General features: G+C 39.7%; 1 protein-coding gene across 2 annotated transcripts in view; it reads right to left on the bottom strand.

Annotated features, from left to right (window-relative positions):
• Fntb (Farnesyl transferase beta subunit) overlaps positions 1 to 2,657 on the bottom strand; it is a 42,274-nt gene extending 39,617 nt beyond the window's left edge. Inside the window, exons 1-2 of one of the 2 annotated variants that reach the window (XM_053788075.2) lie at positions 2,482 to 2,657; positions 161 to 301 (exon numbers count right to left, since the gene is read on the bottom strand). In XM_053788075.2, the coding sequence (XP_053644050.1) occupies positions 161 to 301; positions 2,482 to 2,538 (198 nt within the window). In that variant the 5' untranslated portion in view covers positions 2,539 to 2,657. Of the gene's footprint in view, positions 1 to 160; positions 302 to 1,892; positions 2,298 to 2,481 lie in introns of those variants that run through there. The other variant, XM_053788074.2, reaches the window with a different exon arrangement.
• Positions 2,658 to 18,222: the final 15,565 nt, after the last annotated feature.

Raw genomic sequence — 18,222 nt, 5'->3', positions numbered from 1 at the left:
GAATATTACTTCAAGTTTTTCCTTTTAAAATGGTACCTGAACTAAAATTGAATGACTATATAAGTGGTGCATACATGAATATTTAACAGAATTATCTAGTAAACTAGTCTAGTTCCGTCATACACTCATGTTAAATTTACATATGAAAGATGGAACTCACCACAAAACCTTCAGGAAGATTTTTAAGTCCTTTCTTAAGATATGTAATGTGCCTTTCACGATGCAATATGGGTTCCTTTGAATCACTCTCACTGTTCAAGAAGTAGTTATATATAGCACCTACACTTTTTTCCACTCTTTTCTGAAAAGAAAGTCTTTGATCACAAACCTTAATCACTTTTAATTACTAAACAATTTGAATGTGTTGTTTAAAAAATTTAAATTTTCCATATACAGTATATAGTATACACAGGAGCAACATGTTAACAGACATCCCCTTATGGTCATAACCTTCTACATATAGTATATTATTTCATTATAGCATTTTAGAAAAGGATTATGTACCAGTACATACTGTACAACTGCAATCTGCCATACATCACACAGATGGCCGATAAAAAATTAGGATATGGTATATTTTGAAAGTTTGCAGTATATTACTATTTCTTTATTACGGTACTGAATTAGATTCGCACGTTTGTTTTCTTACTTTTCCTGAGTAAACAGAAACCAATAAGTATTAAGGAGATATATATTAATACTGAATTGCACTCTAACAAAGAAACCAAAATAAACTTTTGGATTACAATTAAAAAATAAACTTCCACACACTATATAATGAAGAGATTAATGTATTAAATTTCAGCTCAAACACTCCCAGTATACCTGTCCAAAGTATGTACAAATTAATTTCTTGTTTCATGGAAACCACTTTACTACAACAGTATTAAAGAATGTAACAAAACCCTCTCCAGATATTCTCCAAGTAACAGTTGCTTAGACTGAAAAACTACAATATAAACCAGGTTTACAAATCTCACATTAAAATTTTAACTTTGGGTACAATTCTCTTGAGTGGTGAGGCAAATGATAAGTGTCTGGAATATTCAGGTACTGGTATATTACATCAGCTCTCATGAAACAATTTATTTTAAAAACAAATTAAATGGATATTTTAAAATACAAATTGGTCCCTAATTGCTTTTAAGTTACAAAAAATTCTATTCACTGCAAAAACAGTTGCTTCCAATACACTTCGATACTGTTAAGTCGCATCATAACAAACCTCTGCCAATTCAGAGTTTTCCAGCCAAATAATACATCTGCACTGCATGCTGAACACATCATAATATTTACTCAAGGACTACAATGGAAATAAGTCATGTTGTTTCAATTACTAGGTTATCCTGGGTTAACTTCTATAATATTATACAAGAGGATTGCAAAAATTTAAACATGAAAACTAAATAAAAACTCAATTACATACTTTGTATTTGCCATCCTTGATCTGGACACCATTCTAACTGCACATTAAAAATAAACTATGAGTATATTACTACAGAGCATAAGTTAGCCTAAAGCGTGCCTCGTGGCTCAGCTGGTAGAATGCCTCGACTTGTATGCAGAGGGGACCGATTCGATTCCCAGTACAAAACGCTGGGCATGTTTCATTACACCTTTGCCCCTGTTCATCTAACTGTAAATAGGTACGTTAGTGTTAGTCATCTGGTATGGGTTACATCCTGGGGGAGAGTATTAGACGACCCTGATAGAAATGAAGACAGTTCTCAATGGCATCCTGATTTTATTGGGTTATCCTGGGTTACCAGCCCTCAGGGTTAATAATCAAGAAAATCTGCTTTTTCTTGCATACATATATATTTTCAAGCCAATCATTAGCTACAACCCTCTCAGTCATTACCTAAGCAATGTCATGCCACATAATTACCTACTTGTTCATCAGAGGTTAATGTTGAATAACCCTCGTCGTTAAACCTCTCCTTGTTTGCCCTGGAATCCTTACACCAGAGTTTTGTCTCAGCCATAATGACTAGAAACTCGTAAAATATCTTCTAGGGGACTGTAATTAACTTAGAGGGTTGTCACGATGACTACACCAGTAACTTGCAATATATCTTCTTCTTGAGGATGTGTAGTTTACTTAGAGGTTTCTCTACCTCACGATAACTACACCAACTGGAGTGTTGTCACTTATTATGTAGGTTGTATGATATCTCTTGTGCCAAATATCTTTTGATGCAGACGTTTTTGCCTAGAAATATGTTATTGTAGTAGTCATTAAGGGACACCACAGCGGGAGTTGTCCGACCGCCCCCTCCCGGTATTTGTAGTTCAAATACTGTCTCAAATGGGAGCAAGAATATTGCCCAAATTGGAAACTAAAATATTGCACGTACTTGGGAATAAATGTTCCTAAACAGAGGGACCTCGCAACCCAAAACCTGGGGACAGCGAGAAAACCACTCCTATTCCACAATGGTTAGTGACCGGCCCCAGGATGACCAGGCCATATGAATATACCTGGAGAGGGTTTCGGGGGTCAACGCCCCCGCGGCCCGGTCTGAGATCAGGCCTCATGGTGGATCAGGGTCTGATCAAACAGGCTGTTACTGCTGGTCTCACGCAAGCTGACGTACGAACCACAGCCCGGCTGGTCAAGTACTGACTTTAGGTGCCTGTCCAGTGCCTTCTTGAAGACAGCCATGGGTCTGTTGGTAATCCCCCTTATATATGCTGGGAGGCAGTTGAACAGTTCCCCAAGGTAGTATTCTGGGTCCCTTATTCTTATGTTATGTAAATGATATGCCCATCAGTGTCAGTTGCAAACTCCTACTGTATGCGGATGACAGTGCTCTGTTAGTGTTAGGTTAAGACCCACAAGATACAGCTAATGTAATAACATTAGAACTGGAGTCCTGCAGCAAATGGTTGGTAGACAACGATCATTACACCTCGGGAAAACTGAAGCCATACTCTTTGGTACGAAACAAAAACTGAGAAGGGTAAATAATTTTAATGTCCGGTGTAATGGGGAACTCATCACTTCAGTTTCCTCAATAAAATATCTGGGAATCCTCTTTGACCCATGCATGTCAGGAGAACTGATCGGGAACAGTGTAGTAAAGAAAGCGAATGCCAGACTGAAGTTCCTCTACAGACAAGCACAGTGTCTACCTACTGAGGCTCGCAGGACCCTATGTCTAGCCCTCATACAATGTCATATGGACTACGCTTGTTAAGATAAGATAAGATTTCGTTCGGATTTTTAATCCCCGGAGGGTTAGCCACCCAGGATAACCCAAGAAAGTCAGTGCGTCATCGAGGACTGTCTAACTTATTTCCATTGGGGTCCTTAATCTTGTCCCCCAGGATGCGACCCACACCAGTCGACTAACACCCAGGTACCTATTTGCTGCTAGGTGAACAGGACAACAGGTGTAAGGAAACGTGTCGAATGTTTCCACCCGCCGGGAATCGAACCCGGGCCCTCCGTATGTGAAGCGGGAGCCACCAGGCCACCGGGCCACCCCAGGCTTCAAACACCTTTTATTGTACAGCAATAAAGGAATGGAACAGATTGCCTGCACATGCCAAAGCCAGTCATAGCATGAACTAGTTCAAGAAGAGAGCCGAAAGGTACCTAATGAATGTAGTGACAAAGTAAGGAGAATATTTTTTTATTCTTTTAGCTAACACAAATGTAAATATAAATAACTCATTTTACCTTATTCCTAGTATATATCCTTTATAGTATAATACTAAGATATTATATGCTTTATAGTATAATAATAATGTATTAAAAGGACCCCAGTGGAAATAAGTCACTTGGCAGACGATGCAACATCCCCCCAATGAAAAGCAGGGGTGTCACTAGCACGTTAAGAGACCATACAATAAGTGTCAGGGGCCCGAGACTGTTCAGCTGCCTCCCAGCATACATTAGGGGGATTACCAACAGACCCCTGGCAGTCTTCAAGCTGGCACTGGACAAGCACCTAAAGTCGGTTCCTGATCAGCCGGGCTGTGGCTCGTACGTTGGTTTGCGTGCAGCCAGCAGCAATAGCCTGGTTGATCAGGCTCTGATCCACCAGGAGGCCTGGTCACAGACCGGGCCGCGGGGGCGCTGACCCCCGGAACTCTCTCCAGGTAAACTCCAGGTCTGACTTTTTTGGGTTATCCTAGGTTCTCTACACATATGCTGCTATGTATGGTAATCTATGTAACTGTATTTGTGTATACCTGAATAAACTTACAGTCTTGCGCCCAGGACACTTATTGTGTTGTCTCTCAGTGTGCTCGCGGCACCCCTGCTTGTCTTTGGGGGAATGTTGCGACTCCTGCCAAGTCTTTTCCTTTTCATACTATATCGGCAACACTTGAGTATCTGTATCTCTAGTGTTAAAACATTTCGTCCATACAGCAGGCTTTTCCAATCGATGCAAAGGTGATTTTAATACCGGAGACAGTAGAAGTGGAAAGGTAATTTTGAAAAAAAAAATGGTTGTAACTATGACCATAATTTTTAAAGGGATAAACCGGTAAGCCAGCGGAAGACCTCGGTTAGATGACTAAAGCTCCAACGGTGGTTCATCATCTGACTAAGACCAGCGTCAGGAAACAATTGTCCTGTTTCCTGACAAACCTTACCTAACCGGTAATTTTGAGGTGTTCCATCTCTCAGCTCATTCCCAAAAGCCTTGATTTAAGGTGATTAATTCCTTAGCCTAAAATAGAGGTATGAGGATCAAAACTTACATATATTAGAAATGTAAATGGTATGGTGATAAAGACAAACTGTGGAAAAGGACACTTAGGTACAGTTCAGGACACATGTTAAAGTAAATGCTTCGCCATGAACGGCTTCATTAGTCTTAATAAAATGTTTCCTTTAATAAATACCCTGAATTGCACAGTTTAGTTTAATGTTTATTATGCACCCCATACCCATCCTGTGAACAGAAGTGTCTTTTTTCACAAAATTAGAGATGTAAAGAACATCTTTTATTTCAGGATATCATGGTACTGTATCAGACAAGTATTATAATAATAATGATATATATATATATATATATATATATATATATATATATATATATATATATATATATATATATATATATATATATACATATTTTTTTTTTCAGCAAACCGGCCGTATCCCACCAAGGCAGGGTGGCCCAAAAAGAAAAACGAAAGTTTCTCTTTTTAAATTTATACGGGAGAAGAGGTTACTAGCCCCTTGCTCCCGGCATTTTAGTCGCCTCTTACAACACGCATGGCTTACGGAGGAAGAATTCTGTTCCACTTCCCCATGGAGATAAGAGGAAATAAGCAAGAACAAGAACTAGAAAGAAAATAGAAGAAAACCCAGAGGGGTGTGTGTAAATATATGCTTGTACATGTATGTGTAGTGTGACCTAAATGCAAGTAAAAGTAGCAAGACGTACCTGAAACCTTGCATGTTCATGAGACAGAAAAAAGGACACCAACCATCCTACCATCATGTAAAACAATTACAGGTTTTCGTTTTACACTCACTTGGCAGGACGGTAGTACCTCCCTGGGCGGTTGCTGTCTACCAACCTACTACCTAGGATATATATATATATATATATATATATATATATATATATATATATATATATATATATATATAGGTAGTAGGTTGGTAGACAGCAACCACCCAGGGAAGTACTACCGTCCTGCCAGATGACTGTGAAACAAAAACCTGTAACTATTTTGCATGATGGTAGGATTGCTGGTTTCTTTTTCTGTCTCATAAACACGCTAGATAACAGGGATATCTTGCTACTCCTACTTACACTTTGGTCACACTTCACAGACACGCACATGCATATATATATATACATACATCTAGGTTTTTCTCCTTTTTCTAAATAGCTCTTGTTCTTTTTTATTTCTTCTATTGTCCATGGGGAAGTGGAAAAGAATCTTTCCTCCGTAAGCCATGCGTGTCGTATGAGGCGACTAAAATGCCGGGAGCAATGGGCTAGTAACCCCTTCTCCTGTATACATTTACTAAAAAAGAGAAGAAGAAAAACTTTATCAAACTGGGATGCTTAAATGTGCGTGGATGTAGTGCGGATGACAAGAAACAGATGATTGCTGATGTTATGAATGGAAAGAAGTTGGATGTCCTGGCTCTAAGCGAAACAAAGCTGAAGGGGGTAGGAGAGTTTCAGTGGGGGGAAATAAATGGGATTAAATCTGGAGTATCTGAGAGAGTTAGAGCAAAGGAAGGGGTAGCAGTAATGTTAAATGATCAGTTATGGAAGGAGAAAAGAGAATATGAATGTGTAAATTCAAGAATTATGTGGATTAAAGTAAAGGTTGGATGCGAGAAGTGGGTCATAATAAGCGTGTATGCACCTGGAGAAGAGAGGAATGCAGAGGAGAGAGAGAGATTTTGGGAGATGTTAAGTGAATGTATAGGAGCCTTTGAACCAAGTGAGAGAGTAATTGTGGTAGGGGACCTGAATGCTAAAGTAGGAGAAACTTTTAGAGAGGGTGTGGTAGGTAAGTTTGGGGTGCCAGGTGTAAATGATAATGGGAGCCCTTTGATTGAACTTTGTATAGAAAGGGGTTTAGTTATAGGTAATACATATTTTAAGAAAAAGAGGATAAATAAGTATACACGATATGATGTAGGGCGAAATGACAGTAGTTTGTTGGATTATGTATTGGTAGATAAAAGACTGTTGAGTAGACTTCAGGATGTACATGTTTATAGAGGGGCCACAGATATATCAGATCACTTTCTAGTTGTAGCTACACTGAGAGTAAAAGGTAGATGGGATACAAGGAGAATAGAAGCATCAGGGAAGAGAGAGGTGAAGGTTTATAAACTAAAAGAGGAGGCAGTTAGGGAAAGATATAAACAGCTATTGGAGGATAGATGGGCTAATGAGAGCATAGGCAAAGGGGTCGAAGAGGTATGGGGTAGGTTTAAAAATGTAGTGTTAGAGTGTTCAGCAGAAGTTTGTGGTTACAGGAAAGTGGGTGCAGGAGGGAAGAGGAGCGATTGGTGGAATGATGATGTAAAGAGAGTAGTAAGGGAGAAAAAGTTAGCATATGAGAAGTTTTTACAAAGTAGAAGTGATGCAAGGAGGGAAGAGTATATGGAGAAAAAGAGAGAGGTTAAGAGAGTGGTGAAGCAGTGTAAAAAGAGAGCAAATGAGAGAGTGGGTGAGATGTTATCAACAAATTTTGTTGAAAATAAGAAAAAGTTTTGGAGTGAGATTAACAAGTTAAGAAAGCCTAGAGAACAAATGGATTTGTCAGTTAAAAATAGGAGAGGAGAGTTATTAAATGGAGAGTTAGAGGTATTGGGAAGATGGAGGGAATATTTTGAGGAATTGTTAAATGTTGATGAAGATAGGGAAGCTGTGATTTCGTGTATAGGGCAAGGAGGAATAACATCTTGTAGGAGTGAGGAAGAGCCAGTTGTGAGTGTGGGGGAAGTTCGTGAGGCAGTAGGTAAAATGAAAGGGGGTAAGGCAGCCGGGATTGATGGGATAAAGATAGAAATGTTAAAAGCAGGTGGGGATATAGTTTTGGAGTGGTTGGTGCAATTATTTAATAAATGTATGGAAGAGGGTAAGGTACCTAGGGATTGGCAGAGAGCATGCATAGTTCCTTTGTATAAAGGCAAAGGGGATAAAAGAGAGTGCAAAAATTATAGGGGGATAAGTCTGTTGAGTGTACCTGGTAAAGTGTATGGTAGAGTTATAATTGAAAGAATTAAGAGTAAGACGGAGAATAGGATAGCAGATGAACAAGGAGGCTTTAGGAAAGGTAGGGGGTGTGTGGACCAGGTGTTTACAGTGAAACATATAAGTGAACAGTATTTAGATAAGGCTAAAGAGGTCTTTGTGGCATTTATGGATTTGGAAAAGGCGTATGACAGGGTGGATAGGGGGGCAATGTGGCAGATGTTGCAAGTGTATGGTGTAGGAGGTAGGTTACTGAAAGCAGTGAAGAGTTTTTACGAGGATAGTGAGGCTCAAGTTAGAGTATGTAGGAAAGAGGGAAATTTTTTCCCAGTAAAAGTAGGCCTTAGACAAGGATGTGTGATGTCACCGTGGTTGTTTAATATATTTATAGATGGGGTTGTAAGAGAAGTAAATGCGAGGGTCTTGGCAAGAGGCGTGGAGTTAAAAGATAAAGAATCACACACAAAGTGGGAGTTGTCACAGCTGCTCTTTGCTGATGACACTGTGCTCTTGGGAGATTCTGAAGAGAAGCTGCAGAGATTGGTGGATGAATTTGGTAGAGTGTGCAAAAGAAGAAAATTAAAGGTGAATACAGGAAAGAGTAAGGTTATGAGGATAACAAAAAGATTAGGTGATGAAAGATTGAATATCAGATTGGAGGGAGAGAGTATGGAGGAGGTGAATGTATTCAGATATTTGGGAGTGGACGTGTCAGCGGATGGGTCTATGAAAGATGAGGTGAATCATAGAATTGATGAGGGAAAAAGAGTGAGTGGTGCACTTAGGAGTCTGTGGAGACAAAGAACTTTGTCCTTGGAGGCAAAGAGGGGAATGTATGAGAGTATAGTTTTACCAACGCTCTTATATGGGTGTGAAGCGTGGGTGATGAATGTTGCAGCGAGGAGAAGGCTGGAGGCAGTGGAGATGTCATGTCTGAGGGCAATGTGTGGTGTGAATATAATGCAGAGAATTCGTAGTTTGGAAGTTAGGAGGAGGTGCGGGATTACCAAAACTGTTGTCCAGAGGGCTGAGGAAGGGTTGTTGAGGTGGTTCGGACATGTAGAGAGAATGGAGCGAAACAGAATGACTTCAAGAGTGTATCAGTCTGTAGTGGAAGGAAGGCGGGGTAGGGGTCGGCCTAGGAAGGGTTGGAGGGAGGGGGTAAAGGAGGTTTTGTGTGCGAGGGGCTTGGACTTCCAGCAGGCATGCGTGAGCGTGTTTGATAGGAGTGAATGGAGACAAATGGTTTTTAATACTTGACGTGCTGTTGGAGTGTGAGCAAAGTAACATTTATGAAGGGATTCAGGGAAACCGGCAGGCCGGACTTGAGTCCTGGAGATGGGAAGTACAGTGCCTGCACTCTGAAGGAGGGGTGTTAATGTTGCAGTTTAAAAACTGTAGTGTAAAGCACCCTTCTGGCAAGACAGTGATGGAGTGAATGATGGTGAAAGTTTTTCTTTTTCGGGCCACCCTGCCTTGGTGGGAATCGGCCAGTGTGATAATAAAAATAATAAATATATATAGTATATATATATATATATATATATATATATATATATATATATATATATATATATATATATATATATATATATATATATATAATACATATAAGAACACAAGTAGGGAGGAATACTGAAGGCGTACTGGCCCATGCTTGACAGGTATTTCTCATATCTAAAGTCCCACTATACTAAAACATTTGTCCGACCTGTTCTTAATAACCCTACTTACCCGTGGTAGCAGTAATGGTATACAATACCGACGAGTTGATAAATTTATCAACTTTATGGTTCTCTGAACCATTTGTTTACATTCTAAATACCGACAAGTGTTCATCTCATATTCATCAAGGATGAGGGACTGATTACCTCGTCCTCTACTGTCTTCAGTTTCAACACCTGCAGTAACTTCTGTGTCCCGTAGCTCGATCGCTAGCGCACTCAAAAAACTTAGGTCCGGAGCTAGAAAACATTAGGACGTGTTTTCATAAGACACCTACTGTCCATGTTCGCCCATCAATATAAAATAGGTACCTGGATATTAATGGACCGGTGTGGGTCGCATCCTGAGACAAAACTGACCTAATTTTCCCGAAATGCTCTACATAACAACCCCTCATGGAAGGTTCCTTGATGTTGGTGAGGGGCTCTTGATTTAGGGAATTGAATCTGTGCTCCAGTTCCCCGAATTAAGCCTGAATGCCTTCCACATCCCCCCCTGGGCGCTGTATAATCCTATGGGTTTAGCTCTTCCCCCTTGATTATAATAATAATAATCTACATAACAAGCGGCTTTATATATAGTATTATGTCATTGACGTCAGTTAGGCTTGTATACCTTGTACATGTACTTATAGCAATGAAGATTATTATTATTATTATTATTATTATTATTATTATTATTATTATTATTATTATTATTATTATTATTATTATTATTATTATTATTATTATTATTACTATTATTATCACTTGCTGGCGAAACGTCTTCATAATAAAGATACTCGTGTGTTGCACATGTATTCATCTTCCAACTAACCCACTGTAAGTCCCCTTCAAATCCAACCTTTCTCGCTCATGATGAATAAGACTGATGTGCGACACCTGAGAATCTTTATTGATGAAAAGTTTTTTGAAGTATCAGCAATAAAGATAACCAAGTGTTATACATGTAACTTATTCATCAACATGTCCGTATTCTATATCATCAATGATGTGATTCTTGAGTAAATGACACAAGGGTAACTAATGCAACATTTTACTGTGGCAACGTTTCGCTCTCCAGGAGCTTTATCAAGTTGTTACGGTAACGGCTGGACAAAGCTCCTGGAGAGCGAAATATTACCACAATAAAATGTCGCGTTAGTTGCGCTTGTGTTCTTTTACTTAACATATTGTCGGTAATTCTACCAATATTAATACAATATGATTCTTCTCACTCACGTATTTGTCAAATTTATCTCTAAAATCACCTAGTGATTTTAGCCCATGATGACACTCTTCAGATCACTTGTTCTATCTAGGCTGGAATATTGCTGCACACTAACAGCACCTTTCAAGGCAGGTGACATTGCTGACCTAGAAAATGTACAGAGAACCTTCACGGCGCGCATAACGGAGATAAAACACCTCAATTACTGGGAGCGCTTGAGGTTCCTAAACCTGTATTCCCTGGAACGCAGGCGGGAGAGATACATGATTATATACACCTGGAAAATGCTAGAGGGACTAGTACCGAACTTGCACACGAAAATCACTCACAACGAAAGCAAAAGACTTGGCAGACGATGCAACATCCCCCAATGAAAAGCAGGGGTGTCACTAGCACGTTAAGAGACAATACAATAAGTGTCAGGGGCCCGAGACTGTTCAACTGCCTCCCAGCATACATAAGGGGGATTACCAATAGACCCCTGGCTCTCTTCAAGCAGGCACTGGACAAGCACCTAAAGTTGGTACCTGACCAGCCGGGCTGTGGCTCGTACGTTGGATTGCGTGCAGCCAGCAGTAACAGCCTGGTTGATCAGGCTCTGATCCACCAGGAGGCCTGGTCACAGACCGGGCCGCGGGGGCGTTGACCCCCGGAACTCTCTCCAGGAAAACTCCAGGTAATGATTTAGCTGCACTGACCCTCATCGACTAATTTATTGCCGAACCAGTACTTTCCTACATCCTTTCTAAAGATAAACTTATCCAATTTGAATCCATTTCTTCGAGTTCTTTCATAGTTGGATTTCCTTAGTACCCTATTCATTCCCATTTATTTATGCTTCCCATTTATTTATGCCCGTCTTCCACCTGTATATTATGACTTAGTCTCAACTGTCATTCTACGTCATTCAGCAGAGAGAGGTATCAGGGCCATCAGTCTATCTTCATATGAAAGATTCCTTGTACAGTGGATTAATTTTGTCATTTTTCTCTGTAGGCTATTTAATAAAATAATAATAATAATAATAATAATAATAATAATAATAATAATAATAATAATAATAATAATAATAATAATAATAATAATAATAATAATAATAGTAATAATAATAATAATAATAATAATAATAATAATAATAATAATAATAAAAATAATAATAGTAATAATAATAATAATAATAATAATAATAATAATAATAAAAATAATAATAGTAATAATAATAATAATAATAATAGTAATAATAATAATAATAATAATAATAATAATAATAATAATAATAATAATAATAATAATAATAATAATAATAATAATAATAATAATAAAAATAATAGTAATAATAATAATAATAATAATATCTTTATTTACTACAAGTACATGTACGTGGTATACAAGCCTAGCTTACAACAATGACATACTTCTATATAGAAAGCCCCTCGTTATGCTCCGCATGTCGGGCAAATTAGGTCAGTGTCCCAGGATGCGACCCACACCAGTCGACTAACACCCAGGTACCCATTTTACTGATGGGGAACATAGACAACAGGTGGAAAAAACACGCCCAGTGTTTCTACTCTGGATGGGAATCGAACCCAGGCCCTCGCCGTGTGAAGCGAGAGCGTTAGCCACCAGAGCCCCATTTATATCCATTCTGTAGTATGGAGACCAAAACTGAGCTGCATAATCTAACTGAGGTGTCACTAATGATGCATAGAGCACCAGTATAACCTCTGGAAACTTGTTACTTCAACTTTTCGATATTAATTCAAGTAATCTGTTAGCCGCTTTATTACGTACGTTTAGGCATTGTTATCTTGGCTTCAGATTTCTACCTACCATGATTCCTAAGTCCTTTTCACATTCTGTATAATCAAATGCTTTGTTATTTCGTTTATCAGTAGTAGAGTAATTTACATTCCCGAGGATTAGGGCTTTGCATTCAGGTATTTTGAAATACATCTACCATTTCTCGGACCACGAAAATAGATTGTCTAAATCTTTTTGAAAGTTCGAAGGTAACTTCTTCTGAATCTATTATTAAGCCTGTTTTTGTGTCATCAGCGAATTCGCCCTTCTCAGTATTTATTCCCTTATTTAGATAATTTGTATTGTGTGTGGGGCTGCTTGTGGCAAAGTACTTCGAAATACTTGGACAACAGTACTTGCAGAAGGTGGTACAGGGCGTCTAGTAGAGTGCCTCACTAGTCTGGACAAGAGTACTGCAGAAGGTCGTCAGTAAGCGGGTCGGCTACTGGGTGTTCTTGCACTGGGTCGGACGCACCCTCTATGATAGCCAACACAGGTCGCCGCCACTGCTCTATTATATTATTGTATTAGTGTTGCTGTGCTATATTTTATTAATCTCTGACACGTGTTGCATGTCCACCCATATGGTATGATAATGCCTTGGTACTATTGCTGAGATGTTTCACCTGCACTTAGGCTGCACAGCAGCTTTGTCAATCTACTGCAGAGGCACGAAGATGGAAACTTACATTGGAGCCAATGGAAGAAGCAATAGTTGAAGATTTGATAACACATCGACAGGGTTCACCAGTGGAGGTAGGTCATACCATAAGCTAGGCCTGACCTGTGGCCAAGTCTCTCCACATTTTCTGTAGATCTATTGCTAAATCCCTGGCCCACCTTATAAGAACATAAGAACGAAGGAACACTTCAGCAGTCCTACTGGCCCATGCGAGGCAGGTCCAAGTCTCCTACCGGCTTAAGCCAATGCACCCAACCTAGTCAGGTCAGGTCACCTTGACTTAAGGGAGGAACACGGCAACCGTCCTGGTAGCACAAGCTAATCAAGTCCAACTCACACCCACCCACACCAACTCATGTATTTATCCAACCTATTTTTAAAGCTACACAACGTTCTGGCCTCTAGGACTGTACTTGGGAGTTTGTTCCACTCATCCACAACTCTATTACCAAGCCAGTACTTTCCTGTATCCTTCCTGAATCTGAATTTTTCTAACTTAAAACCATTGCTGCGAGTCCTGTCTAGGCTAGATATTTTCAGCACACTATTTACATCCCCTTTATTTATTCCTGTCTTCCATTTATACACCTCAATCATATCCCCCCTAATTCTACGTCTTTCTAGAGAGTGCAGATTCAGGGCCCTTAGTCTATCCTCATAGGGAAGGTTTCTGATACATGGGATCAACTTTGTCATCCTCCTTTGTACATTTTCCAGAGCATTTATATCCATTCTGTAATACGGTGACCAAAACTGTGCAGCATAATCTAAATGAGGCCTAACCAAGGATGTATAGCGTTGAATTACAACCTGAGGACTCCTATTATTTATGCTTCTTGATATGAAGCCAAGGATTCTATTAGCTTTATTGCGAACACTTATGCACTGTTGTCTTGGTTTCAGATTACTACTAACCAGAACTCCTAAATCTTTTTCGCAATCCGTAATATTAAGATCTACATTATTTAGTTTATATGTGGCATGGTTATTGTCCTGTCCAACATTTAGAACTTTGCATTTCTCTATATTAAACTACATCTGCCACCTCTCCGACCACTGCATCAGTCTATTCAAATCTTCCTGGAGTGCTCTAATGTCCTCGTCAGAATGAATTCGACGGCCTATTTTGGTGTCATCGGCAAACTTGCTGATGTCGCTCTTTATGCCCTCATCTATGTCGTTTATGTATATTGTGAACAGCAGGGGGCCCAACACTGACCCCTGTGGAACACCGCTCGTGACGCTTCCCCACTCTGATTTCTCCCCATTTATGCAAACTCTCTGCTGCCTATTTGTCAACCATGCCTCTATCCAGGAAAAAATTTCTCCTCCTATTCCATGTGCCTTAATTTTCCTCAATAGTCTCTGATGTGGGACCCTGTCAAAAGCCTTACTGAAGTCCATATACACAATATCATATTCATTACCATGATCTACCTCCTCAAATACCTTAGTGAAAAAAGTTAATAAATTCGTAAGGCAGGAACTCCCCTTTGTAAAACCATGCTGAGATTTATGCTTTTCAAGGTGGCTACGAACTGCCTCGGCAATTATTGATTCCATAAATTTTCCCACTATGGAGGTTAGGCTTATTGGTCTATAGTTCGAAGCTAAGGACTTGTCACCTGCTTTGAAAATAGGTATCACATTTGCCATTTTCCACTTATCTGGCACCATGCCAGTTTGTAGTGATATGTTGAAAAGATTAGCCAAAGGTTTGCTAAGCTCCTCTTTACATTCCTTTAGAACCCTTGCATACAGTTCATCAGGGCCTGGGGATTTGTTAGGTTTTAATTTATCTATTTGCCTAAGGACCATGTCACTTGTGACCCTAATCGTGCACAGTTTATTATCGTCCTGTTCCACATAATTTATCATTTCTGGAATATCGCTGGTATCCTCCTGTGTAAAAACTGAGAGGAAGTATGTGTTAAAACTTCTACACATTTCCTTATCACTGTCAGTGAGCTGACCCGAGGAACTTTTGAGTGGGCCTATCTTGTCCCTGATCTTACTTCTGTATACCTGAAAGAATCCTTTTGGGTTAGTCTTCGAATGTCTTGCAACTTTGACCTCATAATCTCTTTTTGCTTTTCTAATTCCTTTTTTTATTTCTCTCTTTAACTGAATATATCGATTTCTTAATTGCCCCTCCCCTCTTTTGATTTGCCTATATATGCCTCTCTTTTGACCAATTAGATATTTTAATCTATTGTTCATCCATTTAGGATCATTTTTGTTTGATCTGATTTCCCTATTTGGAACATAATTTGACTGAGCAGCTAGAACTATGCCCTGGAAAGCGTCATATCGGCAACCATCACCACCTACCTGACCCTTAGTCAGGTTATTCCAGTTCAGCCCACCTAAGTAATTTTTCAGTCCTATGAAATCAGCCAAGCGGAAGTCAGGGACAGAGACTTGATTGCCATTATTAGGGGAATTCCATGATATTTTAAAACTGAGTGATTTGTGATCACTTTCCCCAAGCTCATCATTAACCTCAAGATTATTAATTAGTGTTTCCCTACTGGCAAGAACCAAGTCAAGGAGGTTATTTCCCCTAGTTGGCTCTGTCACAAACTGTTTTAAAAAACAATCCTGGATCGTATCAAGAAAGTCACCTGACTCTGAATTTCCTGTCAAATTGCTCCAGTCAATCTGTCTATAGTTGAAATCTCCCATTAGCATAACATTTTCGTATGTAGATGCCTTACGAATTTCGTCCCATAGAAGTTTACTGCACTCCCTATCAAGATTTGGGGCCCTGTAAATCACACCCAAAATTAGTTTTTCTCGGCCGTCGAGAAGCTGTAACCAAACAGATTCAGTGTCTGACGCTTCTAATTTAATATCTTGTCTAACACAACAATTTAAATTGTCTCTGACATACATCGCTACTCCACCACCTTTCCTGTTGACCCTGTCAGTGTGGAATAATTTATAGCCTTGTATGTGACATTCAGAGGGCATCTCTCTATCTTTCAGATTGAGCCAGGTCTCTGTTATAGCAATAATATCTATGTTTCCTGCACTTGCAATTAATCTTAGCTCATCTATCTTATTTCTTACACTCCTGCTATTAATATAGTAAACCTTAAGGGACAGTCCCTTGCTGCCCTCTGCTGTCCCCCTTTGTTATGAATCTGGCCTGCTTCCTCTAGTGGACTCTGCCCACATACGAACATAAAAAAAAGGAGGCCTACTAGCCCGTGCTGGGCAAGTCCACCTCACACCCACTCATGTACTTGTATAACCTATGTATATTTAAAGCTGCCTACGTAACTGGAGGTTGCTCCGGGTGTCAACACCCCAGCGGCCCGGTCCTCGACCAGGCCTCCTGGTGTATCAGGGTCTGATCAACCATGCTGTTTTGGACACGCAATTCAGCGTACGAACCACAGCCAGGCTGATCGGGCACTGACTTTAGGTATCACTCCAGTTCCCTCTTGAAGACAGCCAGGGGTCTATTAGTAATTCGCCTTATGTATGATGGGAGGGTGTTGAACAGTCTTGGCCCCCCCAGACAATTATTTTTTTTTTTCATAGTGTACTCATGGCACCCCTGCTTTTCATTGGGGCTATGTTGCACCGTCTGCCTAGTCTTTTGCCTTCGTAGGGAGCGATTTCTGAGTGCAGATTTGGGACCAAACCATCTAGGATTTTCCAGGTATAGATTATAATGTATCCTTCTTACCTGCGGTCCAGGGACTTCAAATGTCTCCAGTAATTAAGGTGCTCGACTGAACTAAAAAGTGCAGTGAAGATTCTCTGTACATTCTCTAGATCTGCAATTTCACCTGCCCTGAAAGGGACTGTTAGTGTAGAGCATTATTCCAGCATGTCATTTTTCTTGCAGATGTGATATTCGGGCGTTTGTTCCACTCATCCGTAATTCATAATCATACCTGTGCTTTTCTACAGCCCGTCTAAATCTTTTTTTTTTTTTTTCAAATTTGAACCCGTTGCTGTGCTTATTGTTTTGGTCAGCTGTTGTCAACACGCTATTTATATTCCTTTTCTTTATTACTGTCTTCTGTTTGTATGCTTCAATCATATCCTATGTCTTTAACTGCTTCCCTCCTAATCACCACAACCTCCCTCACCAGGGATGAGAACGCATGGGATGATTTAGGTGGATGAGGGGAATTATAGTGAGCGAGGTGGAGCGTGTGTAAAGGAACAACAGGAGGCAGAATAGATGTGAGTGAGGACTTGAGGAGGGTAGTGGTGGGTGTAGGTGGTGGTGGCAGCGACGGCGACGAGGAAGGGTCATTGACCTCACAGGGGTCACAGAGGTCAGCAGTGGTAAAGTCTGGTCACCAGTATAGGAGCAGTACATATAATGAAGTGAGGAATGCTCAGTTTTTAAAATTATCTGTGGTTAATTATACATAAAGTATTGTCAATGTATGCCTACATCTGTATGCCTTCACAACCACTGTACAGATTTATATTACTGTAAGATTATTGTAGATTTCTTAAAGTTTATCTTATTTAAATCTTATTTTGACTCGAAACTTAAACATTCCCATTTTCGACAATTTCAACAATTGTGAGTTTTTGCAGTGTCATTTATTTTCACTGTTTTCTGAAATTAGATTCATTGATGTTTCACATGACTGGTAGAAAACGGTATTTTATATACAATACAATTTTATTTCTTTCCAAGTTTACATTGAGATTCCGTAGTTACAATAATGAGATGCAGTGCAAACAGAGCCACTGTCATGCCACGGCATTATGAGCAGACTAAATTAATGGCTTACAGACTACTTATGTTCTTATTGTTCCTAAAAACGCACTGGAAGAAAAACAGAATGCAGATGTAATATACACAGACTTTGCAAAAGCCTCTGATAAGTGCGATCATGGCGTAATAGCTCAGAAAATACGTGCTAAAAGGAATAACTGACAAAGCGGGGAGATGGATCTTTAGCTTTCTAACCAATCGAACACAAAGAGTAGTGGTAAACAGAGTTAAATCTGAAGCTGCCATAGTGAAAAGCTCTGTTCCACAAGACACAGTACTCGTCCCCGTCCTGTTCCTCATCCTCATATCAGACACAGACAGAGATGTAATCCAAAGCACCGTGTCATCCTTTGCAG

Source organism: Cherax quadricarinatus, chromosome 46 (genome assembly GCF_038502225.1).
Source record: "Cherax quadricarinatus isolate ZL_2023a chromosome 46, ASM3850222v1, whole genome shotgun sequence".
NCBI lineage: Eukaryota > Metazoa > Arthropoda > Malacostraca > Decapoda > Parastacidae > Cherax > Cherax quadricarinatus.
This window is presented reverse-complemented; position numbering and strand designations above follow the sequence as displayed.